This window comes from Embiotoca jacksoni, unplaced genomic scaffold (assembly GCF_022577435.1).
Source record: "Embiotoca jacksoni isolate LCO1_2020_lvr unplaced genomic scaffold, fEmbJac1.0.p SCAF_9, whole genome shotgun sequence".
NCBI lineage: Eukaryota > Metazoa > Chordata > Actinopteri > Embiotocidae > Embiotoca > Embiotoca jacksoni.
The window spans coordinates 4312271-4323985 of NW_027185447.1; the positions used below are offsets into that span (position 1 = coordinate 4312271).

Sequence of the window (11715 nt, forward strand, 5' to 3'; positions counted from 1 at the left end):
CTTTTGTTTTTCATTTGTTTGTAATATTGGATTTTAAGTTGCATTGCTTTTTTATTTCTTGTTTGGGTAAGAGTGAACATCTTGTGCAGTTTGATTTTAAAGTCACTCCTCCTACCTTCAGTGGGACTCAAACTCCCGTCCTCATGTAGATATGTCCTTCTCTGAAGATTCATTCATAAACCACTGGACCATCTTCACCAAACCACTGGACCATCTTCACCAAACTACTGGACCATCTTCACCAAACCACTGGACCATCTTCACCAAACTACTGGACCATCTTCACCAAACTACTGGACCATCTTCACCAAACCACTGGACCATCTTCACCAAACTACTGGACCATCTTCACCAAACCACTGGACCATCTTCAGCGATGGAGAAGTGACAAAGAAAGTGCAACAGGAAACAGAGTTCACAGGGTCCAGCACCGCAGTCATGCAGACTCAGAGGAGGAGGTGGAGGCCGACTGAGGTTTGTTATGACAAGTATTCACTTCACCTACAGTCGCAGGTCAAAAGAGTCAAACAGTTTGTTTTCTGCTGGAAAAGGTGGAGCACACCTGACTGCAGGTGCAGCTTCCCAGTGACTAAGTGGCCAGGTGGCTTAGCTCAACAGCTAAAGATGCTGTCACATTAAGGTTGGAATTGATCATTCAAATCCCACCTTGTGCTGGTAATTCAACTTTTGGTCATGTTTAATCTAATGTTTGGGGAAATAAAAAATGTTGTCCACACAGTACAAATTACAGGAAGATATTGAATATCACTCACCGTTTGTCCAAACTGAACCCCGTTGAAAATGATATATCATATTGAAAGAATATCTGTGTAAGTTTCAGTAGCATTTGAATAAAGATTTGTAGAGTTATACATGATACGTGATTTTGCATACTTTAACAAATACAGTGACGGACTTCTGAATTGAGCATAGGTTGCAGTAACCTAAAGTTTTCTATGTTGCCTTATTTGGCCATTCCTCTGTGCCTTATGTCTAAAATTAGAGGTCTTACATCGGTCCCATGGGACAGCATGATAACCATACAGCAGCCGCACTGTGAGTGGTCCTTCTTTGACAGAGCTGAGAGTTCATGCTTGATTTGCTGAAATGCGGAGAGAACTATTAGGATTGTAATCTAACATGCAGTTTCAGTGGCAGACAGCAGCAGAGGACATGATCCTTACTCTTTGTTTCAGGTTTGTCTTGACTTCCACGATGAAGTTGAGCGCCTGGAATCTTCTCTCCAGCTTGTCACAGTCGATGTTGGAGCCCTTGCGGTTGCTGAGCTCGCTCTGAGGGTCAAAGTCCACGTTGTTTATGATGAGGCAGTGACCACACGGCATGGCATCCATTTTATAACTCTGACACATACACACAGTAAAAGGAAGCAGAGGAAGCGCCATGATGCAAATATACCAACTGGGATTTAACAGAGTCACTGGGTAAATGATAAATGACTTACCTGAATGCTATCCCGCCGTGTTCTGCCCTGTGCCCTCGGTCTTATGTTCTCCTTCTCAGGTGCTGTGGCATAAATATCAGTATATATTAAGCATTAAGAACTTACCAGACTGTTCATGATATTTACATGTACTGCAAAGCTTACATGGAGTTGGAGTAGTACTGGGCCTCTGTAACGGATAGACAGGGACGGCATCTTTGCTTTGCTTATCAACATCCATTGGAGAGGCTATTAAAGAAACAAAGCGCACATATATGAACAATGAATTATACAAACGTTTTTATGTTTATTATAAGACCAGAGATGTATCTTTCAAGACAATTAGGGCATTAACATTCATTAAATATATATGGTATGATACACTTACAAACTGGGAGAGGCTGGACAACAGGGCGGACAGGCTGAGTGGGTGTTGCAGGCTGCAGCTGAGCTGTTGGAGCTCCGTTCTGTAGGATCTCAGCCAAACTGTGCTGACCGGTCTCCCGAAGGCACTGCAGAAACAACGGAAAGGCCCGACTCCCGCGGGTCTCTAAGTCCCGGACCAACTGTCTGGCCTGGTCCCGTCTGGTCCCAGAGCTCTGAGAGGAGACAGTTACAAGTGGCAGGTGTGCAAGGCTGAAATGTAACTAAATACATTTGCTCAAGTATGGTAATTTAATCATATTTGGAGATAGTAGTACTTGACAATTATCATCTGATGCTACTTTACATTTACTTCCTCTCCACATATTTTAGATGTAAATATTGTACTTTTTACTCCAATACATTTATTTTACAGCCTAAGTTACTTTTCAGATGAATATTTAAAAGAATGGATAGTATATTAAGCTTATAAAATTCAACACATTGTTTCAGGTTAAACCAGTGATGTCCAACCTATTTGGCCTCTGACCTCTTACAAAAATCAGTGTGTAGTCAGGGTCACATTTCAGATGTCTGAGTTGTTAACAGTGAAACAGTCCTTTCACTTCAGATGGTGCAGACATTTTTTTTTGAGTGTGTGATCACGACAACATCCAACAGCAGTTTGATTTTGGTAAAATCTCACATTGGTAATGTGTTGTTTACAGACATGAACTTTTCTGATCAATGTACAGACGTTTGAACCACATGTAAGCTAACAGTTTGCTAAATCCTTCTGCTATTTCCTGGACAGTACATGAAGCCACTCATCATATACTGTAATAATATCCTTATATTGTGTCATAAACTGAAGACAACTGGTCATCGACCGTTTACTTGGACTAGTCCCTTGTATGTATTATTGGCAGATGTCTTTGAATATTTGTCAACGGACAGTATTGTCTTTTTCCCTTTAAACACAATGTTGAATTAGGATTTAATAAACCTCACCTTTGAATTAATTGGTTGTATTTTTTATGTAATATTCTGCTGATTTGGGTTTTCTTAGTTCAGTCATTGTAGCTACAGCTGTTAATACGAATTACACACTTCTTCCTAACAAGCTGGAAACAAACAGCATTTCTTGCTGTACTGCAGAGGATTTTTTTCCCAGGTAAACCAAGACCTAAAAGCTTTTATATAAATGGTAAATTTGTGATGCTTATTATGTTTTGCATTCAATCTAAAAGAAGACTTGAGCGGTATGATTTATGCTTCACAAGTTATTTTATTCAATGGAAGGTGACATGTCAAAATCTAGGGGAAAATGATTGTTCATTCGGAAGTAAAACTTAAAAAAAAATTTAACATAGACATTTTTTACACTTTATCATTTTGTCTATCGGCTAGATTTATTTAATCATTTCATTCACGTTTGTGATATGACTGCAGTTCAGTGTGTGTTCAGTGAATGCCCTTGGGTGCCAAAGGATCTGCAAAAGAACAGAAAACATTATATTTAGAATATTTTGTTTGTAGCAGAGGTGTGCTAGAAACATTATGTGGACATGCTTTCTCTCTGCATCATACTATTTCTCCACATTAATTTTATGCACAGTTACTTACATTCACATACGTAAGCCACTTCCAGGTACTTGTATGTGCCACCACAGGGGTCTCCAAACACTGAGTTGCTGGCTCTGATAGTGCAGCTGTTTTTCCCATTACAGCTGTGGATGCACAGTGACATGAGTGAGTACAGGCACATTAGAGCATATTTAAAGTCGTTATCAAAATAGCCAACAAGCAGAATTTTTTTCTTTTTCTTTTCATTTCTGTGTTTCCGTTTCTATTTGACTGAGGGAACCTTACAAGAATTGCAATTCTCTCCCGTGCCAATAGCAAAAAGGCCCCTGCTTACCTTTCAGCAACTTTGGTAGTGGGGTGTAAGCAGTGCACATTTTCAATCTGAGAGGCAGTCCGTTTGTAGGAGCAGGTGGTCATGTCTCGGCGTCCATAGTCAGCACCGTAGACAAATATAACCTGCCCTTCATCTGACAAAAAAAAAAGGGGAAAGGGCATCGTCAACAAGAATAAAAAGTAGTTAAGGTTTGTAGAGGCCAGATTAAACATGTCATAATGCTATTATTTTTTTTCTATATTGAAAAATCTTTCATATTTAATCTTACCACAATACAGGTGGGCCAAAGAGTGCTCGCATGCAACGATCTGAACTGTCAAGATAACATGCATCACATTAGACATCTCACAGTCAAGTGTATCATTTTGTAGCTTTGCGTCACTTTTACTTTCATGCAGACATGTAACTGACTTGCTGGGAAGCAGGTGTAGTTGGTCTCCACATATTTGTAAATGCCTTGGCAGGGATCAGAGGTGTGAACCACGTTTGTGTTGAACTCACACACCCTCTTGCCATCACACCTGTGGGAATGAAAGTAGGACAAACAAAAGAAACATTAGAATTGTGACTAATGCTTAACTATACTATGATAAATTAATAATGAACATTATTATGCTAAACTAATGCTTAACTATACTATGATAAATTAATAGTGAACATTATTATGCTAAACTAATGCTTAACTATACTATGATAAATTAATGATGAATATTAGTATGTTAAACTAATGCTTAACTATACTATGATAAATTAATAATGATCATTGTAAAGAACTTGTTTTATCTGCAACTAAAGTTAATCTTTTTTTAGTGACATTAAAACATTAACCTGACTGAGACACACTCCCAGCAGTATATGCTAATGTATTTATGTAAATATAATGAGTACCTGTTCTTGAGGACATCCACGGTGCCCCTTTGAGAGCACTCCGTATTGACCAGCTGGTTTGCAGGCCTACCCTCACTGCAGGTTGTACGGTCTGCACGTCCGTACAGTGCTGCCTGCACACTGATCACTCCAATATCTGTTACACACCAAAGGAGAAAGAAAAGAACAAGAAGTTTATGATTTGTACTGAGGTAATACTTTAATGTCTCAACACACGTCTGTGAACACAGACTTAAAAACTTCAGTCATACCACAGCTCAGGCGTTGGACATTATGGTTGTCATCACAGGTGATCGCTCTCTCTGTGGAAACTAAAATGACAAATATTAAAGTATAAGTTAAAGTCTGTTTGTTCTGTATGTAAAAAGCAACAACAAAAAAAGAATTCTCCTTCAGATATTTACCTGATGTTGTGAGCAAACAAGCTGTCACGAGCACTGGAAAAAAAAAAACATCATTGTTAAATTGTGTTTTAACTGAATGAAAGTAAAACTCGTATGGTTTTGCTTTGAAACTTTCTGTTAATATTTGCATTAATAAAATATACAGTTCATGTAAATAAGTGGACAGAATGAGTTTCACACTTTAAATCATGATTTTGAAGTTAATACAAAACTAAAACGGTTAGCTTTAGTTCTGTGCAAAAACAACAAAATATTTTTTTTCACAGCAGACATTTTGATTCGTCATAGCAGTAAAAATTCACAGGTGTGAAATACAAATCAGTCTTTTTTTCATTGAAACAGTTTACTTGTGAATAAGATAATAAGTTGAAATGTAACTTAACCTAAATATATATGAACACATAATTCTTGTTGTAATTATCAGTTGTGTACTCACCCAGCGAGGTGCAGAGTCTGAAGCAGAGCATGTTGTTGTTGTTGAAGATCCAGACTTAAACTGATACTGGTTGGGACAGACACGCTGGTATTTATTCGGCCGGGTCAAGAATTGATCAATAGCGTGACGTTACAAAACTGCTTTCCGTCTATCTATGAAAACAACTAGCATGCATTGTTCTAAAGGTGCAACAATGATGCAGGCAGACAATGACTATGACTAAGGGATGACGATGAGTTTTCAAAAGGAAAAGGCTTTTTCAGTAAGACGAGTTAGATGACAAATGACTTAAGGTGAAAAGAAGTATTTCTGACCTTTAAATGACAGCCGGCATTGCGAAACTGATAGCAAGGTATAAAGTTACAACATTGTGTTGCAGTAGTAACCCTTTTCAGAGGTGGTTTTTCCACAACCAATCTCTGAACAGTGCAATGAGTCTTTCATATGACTTGGAATTCCCAGATTTTCACCATCATATTTCTAAAATGTATTTCATTGAAGGAAGTCTCCTCCCTGTCTGTAAGGTGTATAGACCCTGCAGAGTCTTGCCTCAGTTTTTTTTTTTAGGTTATGTGTTAACATAAACAGGTGCTTCATTTGCTGTTGTTTGACAATGAGATGCCCTGTGACTTGTGATATTTTCCGTGCAGACTTTCTGTAATATTCTTGTTGGACTTCCTGAAACACCTAAAATTACCAGACATTAAGAGTCACTGCAATGGACCTTAAACAAGTGAATATGTTACTAAATATCCCCACTGTGGGATTAATAAAGACTCAGTCATTTCTGATCTGACAGAATTCTTAAAAGCTCTTCTTGCACATATTTATTTTGATTTTAATCCTATAATTATTACAAGTGTAAAATAATTCAATTCAATTTCAGTTTTATTTATTTTATATATTTTTAAATAATAACCACCAAATGACATGATATATGCTGCTGAATTATTGTATTTTCTGATTGAGCATAGGTTGCAGTAACCTAAAGTTTTCTATGTTGCCTTATTTGGCCATTCCACTGTGCCTTATGTCTAAAACTAAAAACAGACATATTTAATGAGAGAAAGGGTCATAGCTGCATTCAGTCTGACTAAGTGTTAATTTATTGACTCTGGATATATTTACACTATTTCATATAAATCAATTAGCCCATTCAATTTTTGTCGTGAAGTTTCACCAAAAAACACAAATGCGAACATCATGATTGCACTCAAGAAAAGGTTAAGGAAGCTCCTAAATCAGCTGGATTCATCATCTGGGAACCGTGAATGTCCATACAGTCTACTAAACGTCATTGCTTTCTAAAACATAGTTGAGATGCTTTAGTTAGGACCAAAGTGGTTGATTTACAGTAAGACATTTCCATCCTATTAGCCATGTCATAAGCATGGCTACAAACATTGATGTTAAACTTGCCAGACTGCGCTCTCATGTTAGAGAACTCAATTCATCTCTGGCTAGAACCAGTCAGTGAAATCCTGGCACCTCAACTTCTTCTGTTTCCCAGGTGTAGCCCAAATAAGGGGTTGTTTTTTTACTTCCAAGCCGTTCCCCGATACTGGAAATTCTTGTGAAACACCAATTTCCTGGACTCGAATCTGCTGCTTGTACCAAAACAATATAATTTATCACTATTGGGATGTCTGCTTGAGATCCTGTCCTCTCAGTACCTGGATTATAAAGACCATACAAGTTTAAATATGATTTACACAACACTGTTTCTGTTTTTTGGATTAAACACTCTCAGTGTATGCAAATACCTGCAGGTGTGTTATGATCAAAGTAAGTCCACCCATGGCTTCAGAGGATAGTATTGCCAGCTTTTGAAGAAATCATTTATTGTAGGCAAGTGCAACAGACCAGCCAAAGATATTAAACACTTCTGCTCTCACTAGAGGTCAACAACCTTCCTCCTAATGTACATGTACTTCTACAGGAGGAAACAGAGAGAGACATACAGGAGTTTTTCCTACTCCTTTAATTTAACTCCAATTGGTGTCTCACATCTTGTCAATAGAAAGTCTGTCCTTGCCTCACAAAATACTATTTTGAACACAATCGGTATATTAAACAGACCTAAAATCAAATTAGGTACAAACTGCAAAAAAATGTTCACAGCACACATTCTGACTTGTCACAGCAGGGGAAGCACAGATTGATCCATTGGCTGTACCAGTAAGCTATGACAGTGACCCAGCACACATAAAAGCAATCCCCTAAGTGAAATGCAGCCATCATTAAACACCTGTGCTTTTCTTACTGTCACAAGTAAAAATGTCTGTGTAAAAAAGGTCTATTATGGGCCCTGTGAGTGTCCAGCAGTGAATCTTGGAGTCCCAGGCTGTGTTGATTTTCTGCTTTTGACAGCTGCTACATGACAATAAAAAAGAAACCTGAACAAAGTGTTCACAGAATGGAAACATTTACATTCCAAGATATAGAAAAGTTGCCAACAATGAAAAACACAGTGAGACACTACGTACAGTAGGACATAATAATTTCATTATCAGCACAGTAAAGTTAAAATTCAAATTCACACACCTTGCAACTCCGCAGAAACACGATGCCAAAAAATACAGTTGTACTTTATGGCATTGAACTAAACTAAAAATCCCTGAGTGATTTTCTTTCCTCTATTTTTGGGTTTGAAAGTAGAGCAGTTTGCGGAGGAAGTTAAAAGAACCCGGCATTTGCTTGTAGAGCCCTTTTGCAGAGTTTTGGGAGACTTCCTGGTTAACCTGAAAACAAACGAGCACAGTCAATAATCCGACACGTCTCTGTTTAAGTAAAAAAGCTCTTTCGCTGGTATAATAAGAGAAGCTCACCATCATCAACATTCTGACCAAGTCTTCCGTGGCGGCGTTTTCCTCGAGAACACGGTCCATAGTCTCGACGTACCACGAGCCTGACTGGGTGTCTCTCCATGAAACGTAACCTGGATTTGTCACATTGACACAGAGGCATTAGGGACTCACTTATTATTTCATCAATATAAACAAATGCGCACAAAGCCACGAACACACCAGGGAAAGTGGAGTAGGACACCAGGATGTCACTCGGGGTGGGCAGCGTGACTCTGGCATCCGGTTCGTCGGACATGCTCAGAGAGTCGCTGCTGGATGACATCGGAATGGCGTCCGTCTGGTCGTCCGCTCCGCCGATGGACGGTTCCACCTCATCAGGGGACACCTCGAAGCCTGTGTCTCTTTCACCTCGAGGGCAAAAGAAAAAAAAAATTCCCTGTAAGACCCCTTTAAGTGCAATTTACACAAGACTTGTTATTTATTAAAAAGTTTAGTCAGCATTAATTACCTCCTCCACAGGCCTGGATGAAGAAAAGTTTGGGTTTGCCTTGTAAAGAAGGACAATGCTGGCCGTTGAGGTAGTTTGTGATGTTCTGAACTGGGACGTGCTGTCCGTCCACACCGTACACGGCGCCAGGGAAGCGGTTGTGTCTCACCTGGGAAGATAAACATGAAACATGAATTTAAGGAGATCCAGAGTTGTTGTTTTTTAACTGTTCCCAATATTACAATCAATACATAGATCTTAGATGTATGTATTAATCTAAATGTTGCCATTTTTAAATCACAATTAAAAACATTTCTCGATATACTTTCATGATTTTTAATTGATTTAGAGAATTTCAAAATAAACTTTTACCAAGTTTTTATTCTTTTGTATGCACTTTATATTTCTTCTATATTCCCATCTCTTAATATCTCTCTTTTAATTACTATATTTTTGATCTTGCACTGTTTTATGATCATATTTACTGTATATCATATATGTATATTTGTCTTCTTTGGTTTTATCAATGTGAGGCACTCTGAATTGCCCCTGTGTATGAAATTCGCTCTACAAATGCTTGCTATGTAGACTGGAAGAGGTCTTACATCAGTCCCGTGGGACAGCATGATAACCACACAGCAGTCGTACTGTGAGTGGTCCTTCTTTGACAGAGCTGAGAGTTCATGCTTGATTTGCTGAAATGCGGAGAGAACTATTAGGATTGTAATCTAACATGCAGTTTCAGTGGCAGACAGCAGCAGAGGACATGATCCTTACTCTTTGTTTCAGGTTTGTCTTGACTTCCACGATGAAGTTGAGCGCCTGGAATCTTCTCTCCAGCTTGTCACAGTCGATGTTGGAGCCCTTGCGGTTGCTGAGCTCGCTCTGAGGGTCAAAGTCCACGTTGTTTATGATGAGGCAGTGACCACACGGCATGGCATCCATTTTATAACTCTGACACACACACACACAGTAAAAGGAAGCAGAGGAAGCGCCATGATGCAAATATACCAACTGGGATTTAACAGAGTCACTGGGTAAATGATAAATGACTTACCTGAATGCTATCCCGCCGTGTTCTGCCCTGTGCCCTCGGTCTTATGTTCTCCTTCTCAGGTGCTGTGGCATAAATATCAATATATATTAAGCATTAAGAACTTACCAGACTGTTCATGATATTTACATGTACTGCAAAGCTTACATGGAGTTGGAGTAGTACTGGGCCTCTGTAACGGATAGACAGGGACGGCATCTTTGCTTTGCTTATCAACATCCATTGGAGAGGCTATTAAAGAAACAAAGCGCACATATATGAACAATGAATTATACAAACGTGTTTATGTTTATTATAAGACTAGAGATGTATCTTTCAAGACAATTAGGGCATTAACACTCATTAAATATATATGGTATGATACACTTACAAACTGGGAGAGGCTGGACAACAGGGCGGACAGGCTGAGTGGGTGTTGCAGGCTGCAGCTGAGCTGTTGGAGCTCCGTTCTGTAGGATCTCAGCCAAACTGTGCTGACCGGTCTCCCGAAGGCACTGCAGAAACAACGGAAAGGCCCGACTCCCGCGGGTCTCTAAGTCCCGGACCAACTGTCTGGCCTGGTCCCGTCTGGTCCCAGAGCTCTGAGAGGAGACAGTTACAGGTGGCAGGTGTGCAAGGCTGAAATGTAACTAAATACATTTGCTCAAGTATGGTAATTTAATCATATTTGGAGATAGTAGTACTTGACAATTATCATCTGATGCTACTTTACACTTACTTCCTCTATACACATTTTAGATGTAAATATTGTACTTTTTACTCCAATACATTTATTTTACAGCCTAAGTTACTTTTCAGATGAAGATGAAGATTCAAACGAATGGATAGTATATTAAGCTTTTAAAATACAACACATTGTTTCAGGTTAAACCAGTGATGTCCAACCTATTTGACCTCTGACCTCTTACAAAAATCAAAAATCAAAAACAAAGTGTAGTCGGGGTCACATTTCAGATGTCAATGAGTTGTTAACAGCTGCACCAAATAGGGATTTCCTCCCCCGCCCCCTCTAAACTTCTCACATGGTTTCATTTCATTAAATGTGCAAATGATCCAATATATTAGCAAAAACTAAAGATTAGACAAAAAGTTAAAAAAAAACTGACAAGTTATTTGTGTATCTTCCCTCTCCCAACAATCATCTGACAACCCCTCAGATGTATCTGCTGAGCCTGTAAATAAAACTAGCTCCACCTGAAGCAGTGATAGCAATAACATGCTGCTGACACACTGATTACTAATCACATGATGTCATAGGCTATATAAAGATGTGTCAGTCAGAGGGACTAAAACCAGTACTGTTACTTTAACACTTTAACTACATTTTGCTGCTGATACGTCTGTAAGGTTGGGGTTAGGGTCAAGTAGAAATATTTATTCATTTCCATTTCACCTTGCTGTATTGGTACTTTTACTAAAGTACAGGATCCGGATATTTCTTCCACAGCAGGTGTGTTTTTGTACATCCCCAAAAACCAGAGCTTCAGTGCAGTGACCCACCTTTATCTCATCGATCATGTCTTGGGTGAAAACTCCTTTTTCCAGAAGGCCATCACAGAGTTTTGATGGATCCAAGTCTCTCACCAGATTAGTCCTGTTTCGCTGCAGAATCTTCTTGTGTTTTTCCTCCATTGTCCATTCAACACTAACAAGTAAACGCGAGGGAGACACGGATTAATCATAAAAAGTCCCGACAAATCTTTGACACAATTACAGACTCAGTTCGTATCCCAAAATTTGCGTAGCGATCCTTCAGTCTCGTAAAGGTGAAACGATACCTTGTTGATTCTTTTCCGCTTTCTTATTTTTTTTTTTTTTTTTTTTTTTGCTCGGTTGCAGGAGACATTTCCTTGTTTACATCACCGCCGCCTGTGATTGGTCCGCCGGAGAGCACAGAGAAAAAAAAAGGAAAAA

At 39.0% G+C, this 11715-nt stretch overlaps 3 protein-coding genes across 4 annotated transcripts; all 3 read right to left on the reverse strand.

Annotated features, from left to right (window-relative positions):
* Window positions 1–906: 906 nt before the first annotated feature.
* LOC138192811 (caspase-9-like) lies at window positions 907–2190 on the reverse strand. The gene is made up of 6 exons (XM_069140488.1): window positions 2143–2190; window positions 1830–2040; window positions 1607–1690; window positions 1463–1524; window positions 1185–1361; window positions 907–1102 (listed from the first exon to the last, which is right to left on the reverse strand). Exons 1-6 carry the CDS (start codon window positions 2188–2190, stop codon window positions 965–967), a joined length of 720 nt encoding a protein of 239 aa, XP_068996589.1. The 3' UTR covers window positions 907–964.
* An 882-nt stretch (window positions 2191–3072) lies between these two features.
* Window positions 3073–5526, reverse strand: LOC138193237 (L-rhamnose-binding lectin SML-like). The gene is made up of 9 exons (XM_069141144.1): window positions 5454–5526; window positions 5018–5050; window positions 4865–4924; window positions 4614–4749; window positions 4137–4246; window positions 3994–4038; window positions 3726–3858; window positions 3431–3534; window positions 3073–3297 (listed from the first exon to the last, which is right to left on the reverse strand). Exons 1-9 carry the CDS (start codon window positions 5482–5484, stop codon window positions 3269–3271), a joined length of 681 nt encoding a protein of 226 aa, XP_068997245.1. The 5' UTR covers window positions 5485–5526; the 3' UTR covers window positions 3073–3268.
* Window positions 5527–7264: 1738 nt separating this feature from the next.
* On the reverse strand, window positions 7265–11683 carry casp9 (caspase 9, apoptosis-related cysteine peptidase). Of its 2 annotated transcripts, XM_069141142.1 has the most exons (11): window positions 11580–11683; window positions 11302–11446; window positions 10172–10382; window positions 9949–10032; window positions 9805–9866; window positions 9525–9701; window positions 9353–9442; window positions 8769–8916; window positions 8480–8668; window positions 8282–8391; window positions 7265–8194 (listed from the first exon to the last, which is right to left on the reverse strand). In XM_069141142.1, the coding sequence occupies exons 2-11, from the start codon at window positions 11431–11433 to the stop codon at window positions 8090–8092; spliced, it is 1308 nt and encodes a 435-aa protein (XP_068997243.1). In that variant the 5' UTR covers window positions 11434–11446; window positions 11580–11683; the 3' UTR covers window positions 7265–8089. The 2 variants fall into 2 exon arrangements, with proteins under 2 accessions (XP_068997243.1, XP_068997244.1); XM_069141143.1 differs by having other exon boundaries at window positions 9525–9632; window positions 11302–11633.
* Between the last annotated feature and the right edge of the window lie 32 nt (window positions 11684–11715).

Excerpts from the sequence above, each read along its gene's own strand:
- LOC138192811 (XM_069140488.1), bottom strand. The coding sequence starts at position 2,190 with ATGTGGAGAGGAAGTAAATGTAAAGTAGCATCAGATGATAATTGTCAA. Across the intron at positions 1,525-1,606 it reads CAGTACTACTCCAACTCCAT|CACCTGAGAAGGAGAACATA; the intron begins GTAAGCTTTGCA and ends TTTATGCCACAG. Across the intron at positions 1,103-1,184 it reads AGACAAACCTGAAACAAAGA|CAAATCAAGCATGAACTCTC; the intron begins GTAAGGATCATG and ends TCCGCATTTCAG.
- casp9 (XM_069141142.1), bottom strand. The coding sequence starts at position 11,433 with ATGGAGGAAAAACACAAGAAGATTCTGCAGCGAAACAGGACTAATCTG. Across the intron at positions 10,033-10,171 it reads TGTCCAGCCTCTCCCAGTTT|CCTCTCCAATGGATGTTGAT; the intron begins GTAAGTGTATCA and ends TTTCTTTAATAG. Across the intron at positions 8,917-9,352 it reads TGCTGTCCCACGGGACTGAT|GTGAGACACAACCGCTTCCC; the intron begins GTAAGACCTCTT and ends TTATCTTCCCAG.
- LOC138193237 (XM_069141144.1), bottom strand. The coding sequence starts at position 5,484 with ATGCTCTGCTTCAGACTCTGCACCTCGCTGG. Across the intron at positions 4,925-5,017 it reads TTGTTTGCTCACAACATCAG|TTTCCACAGAGAGAGCGATC; the intron begins GTAAATATCTGA and ends TTGTCATTTTAG. Across the intron at positions 3,298-3,430 it reads AGTGGCTTACGTATGTGAAT|ATCCTTTGGCACCCAAGGGC; the intron begins GTAAGTAACTGT and ends GTTCTTTTGCAG.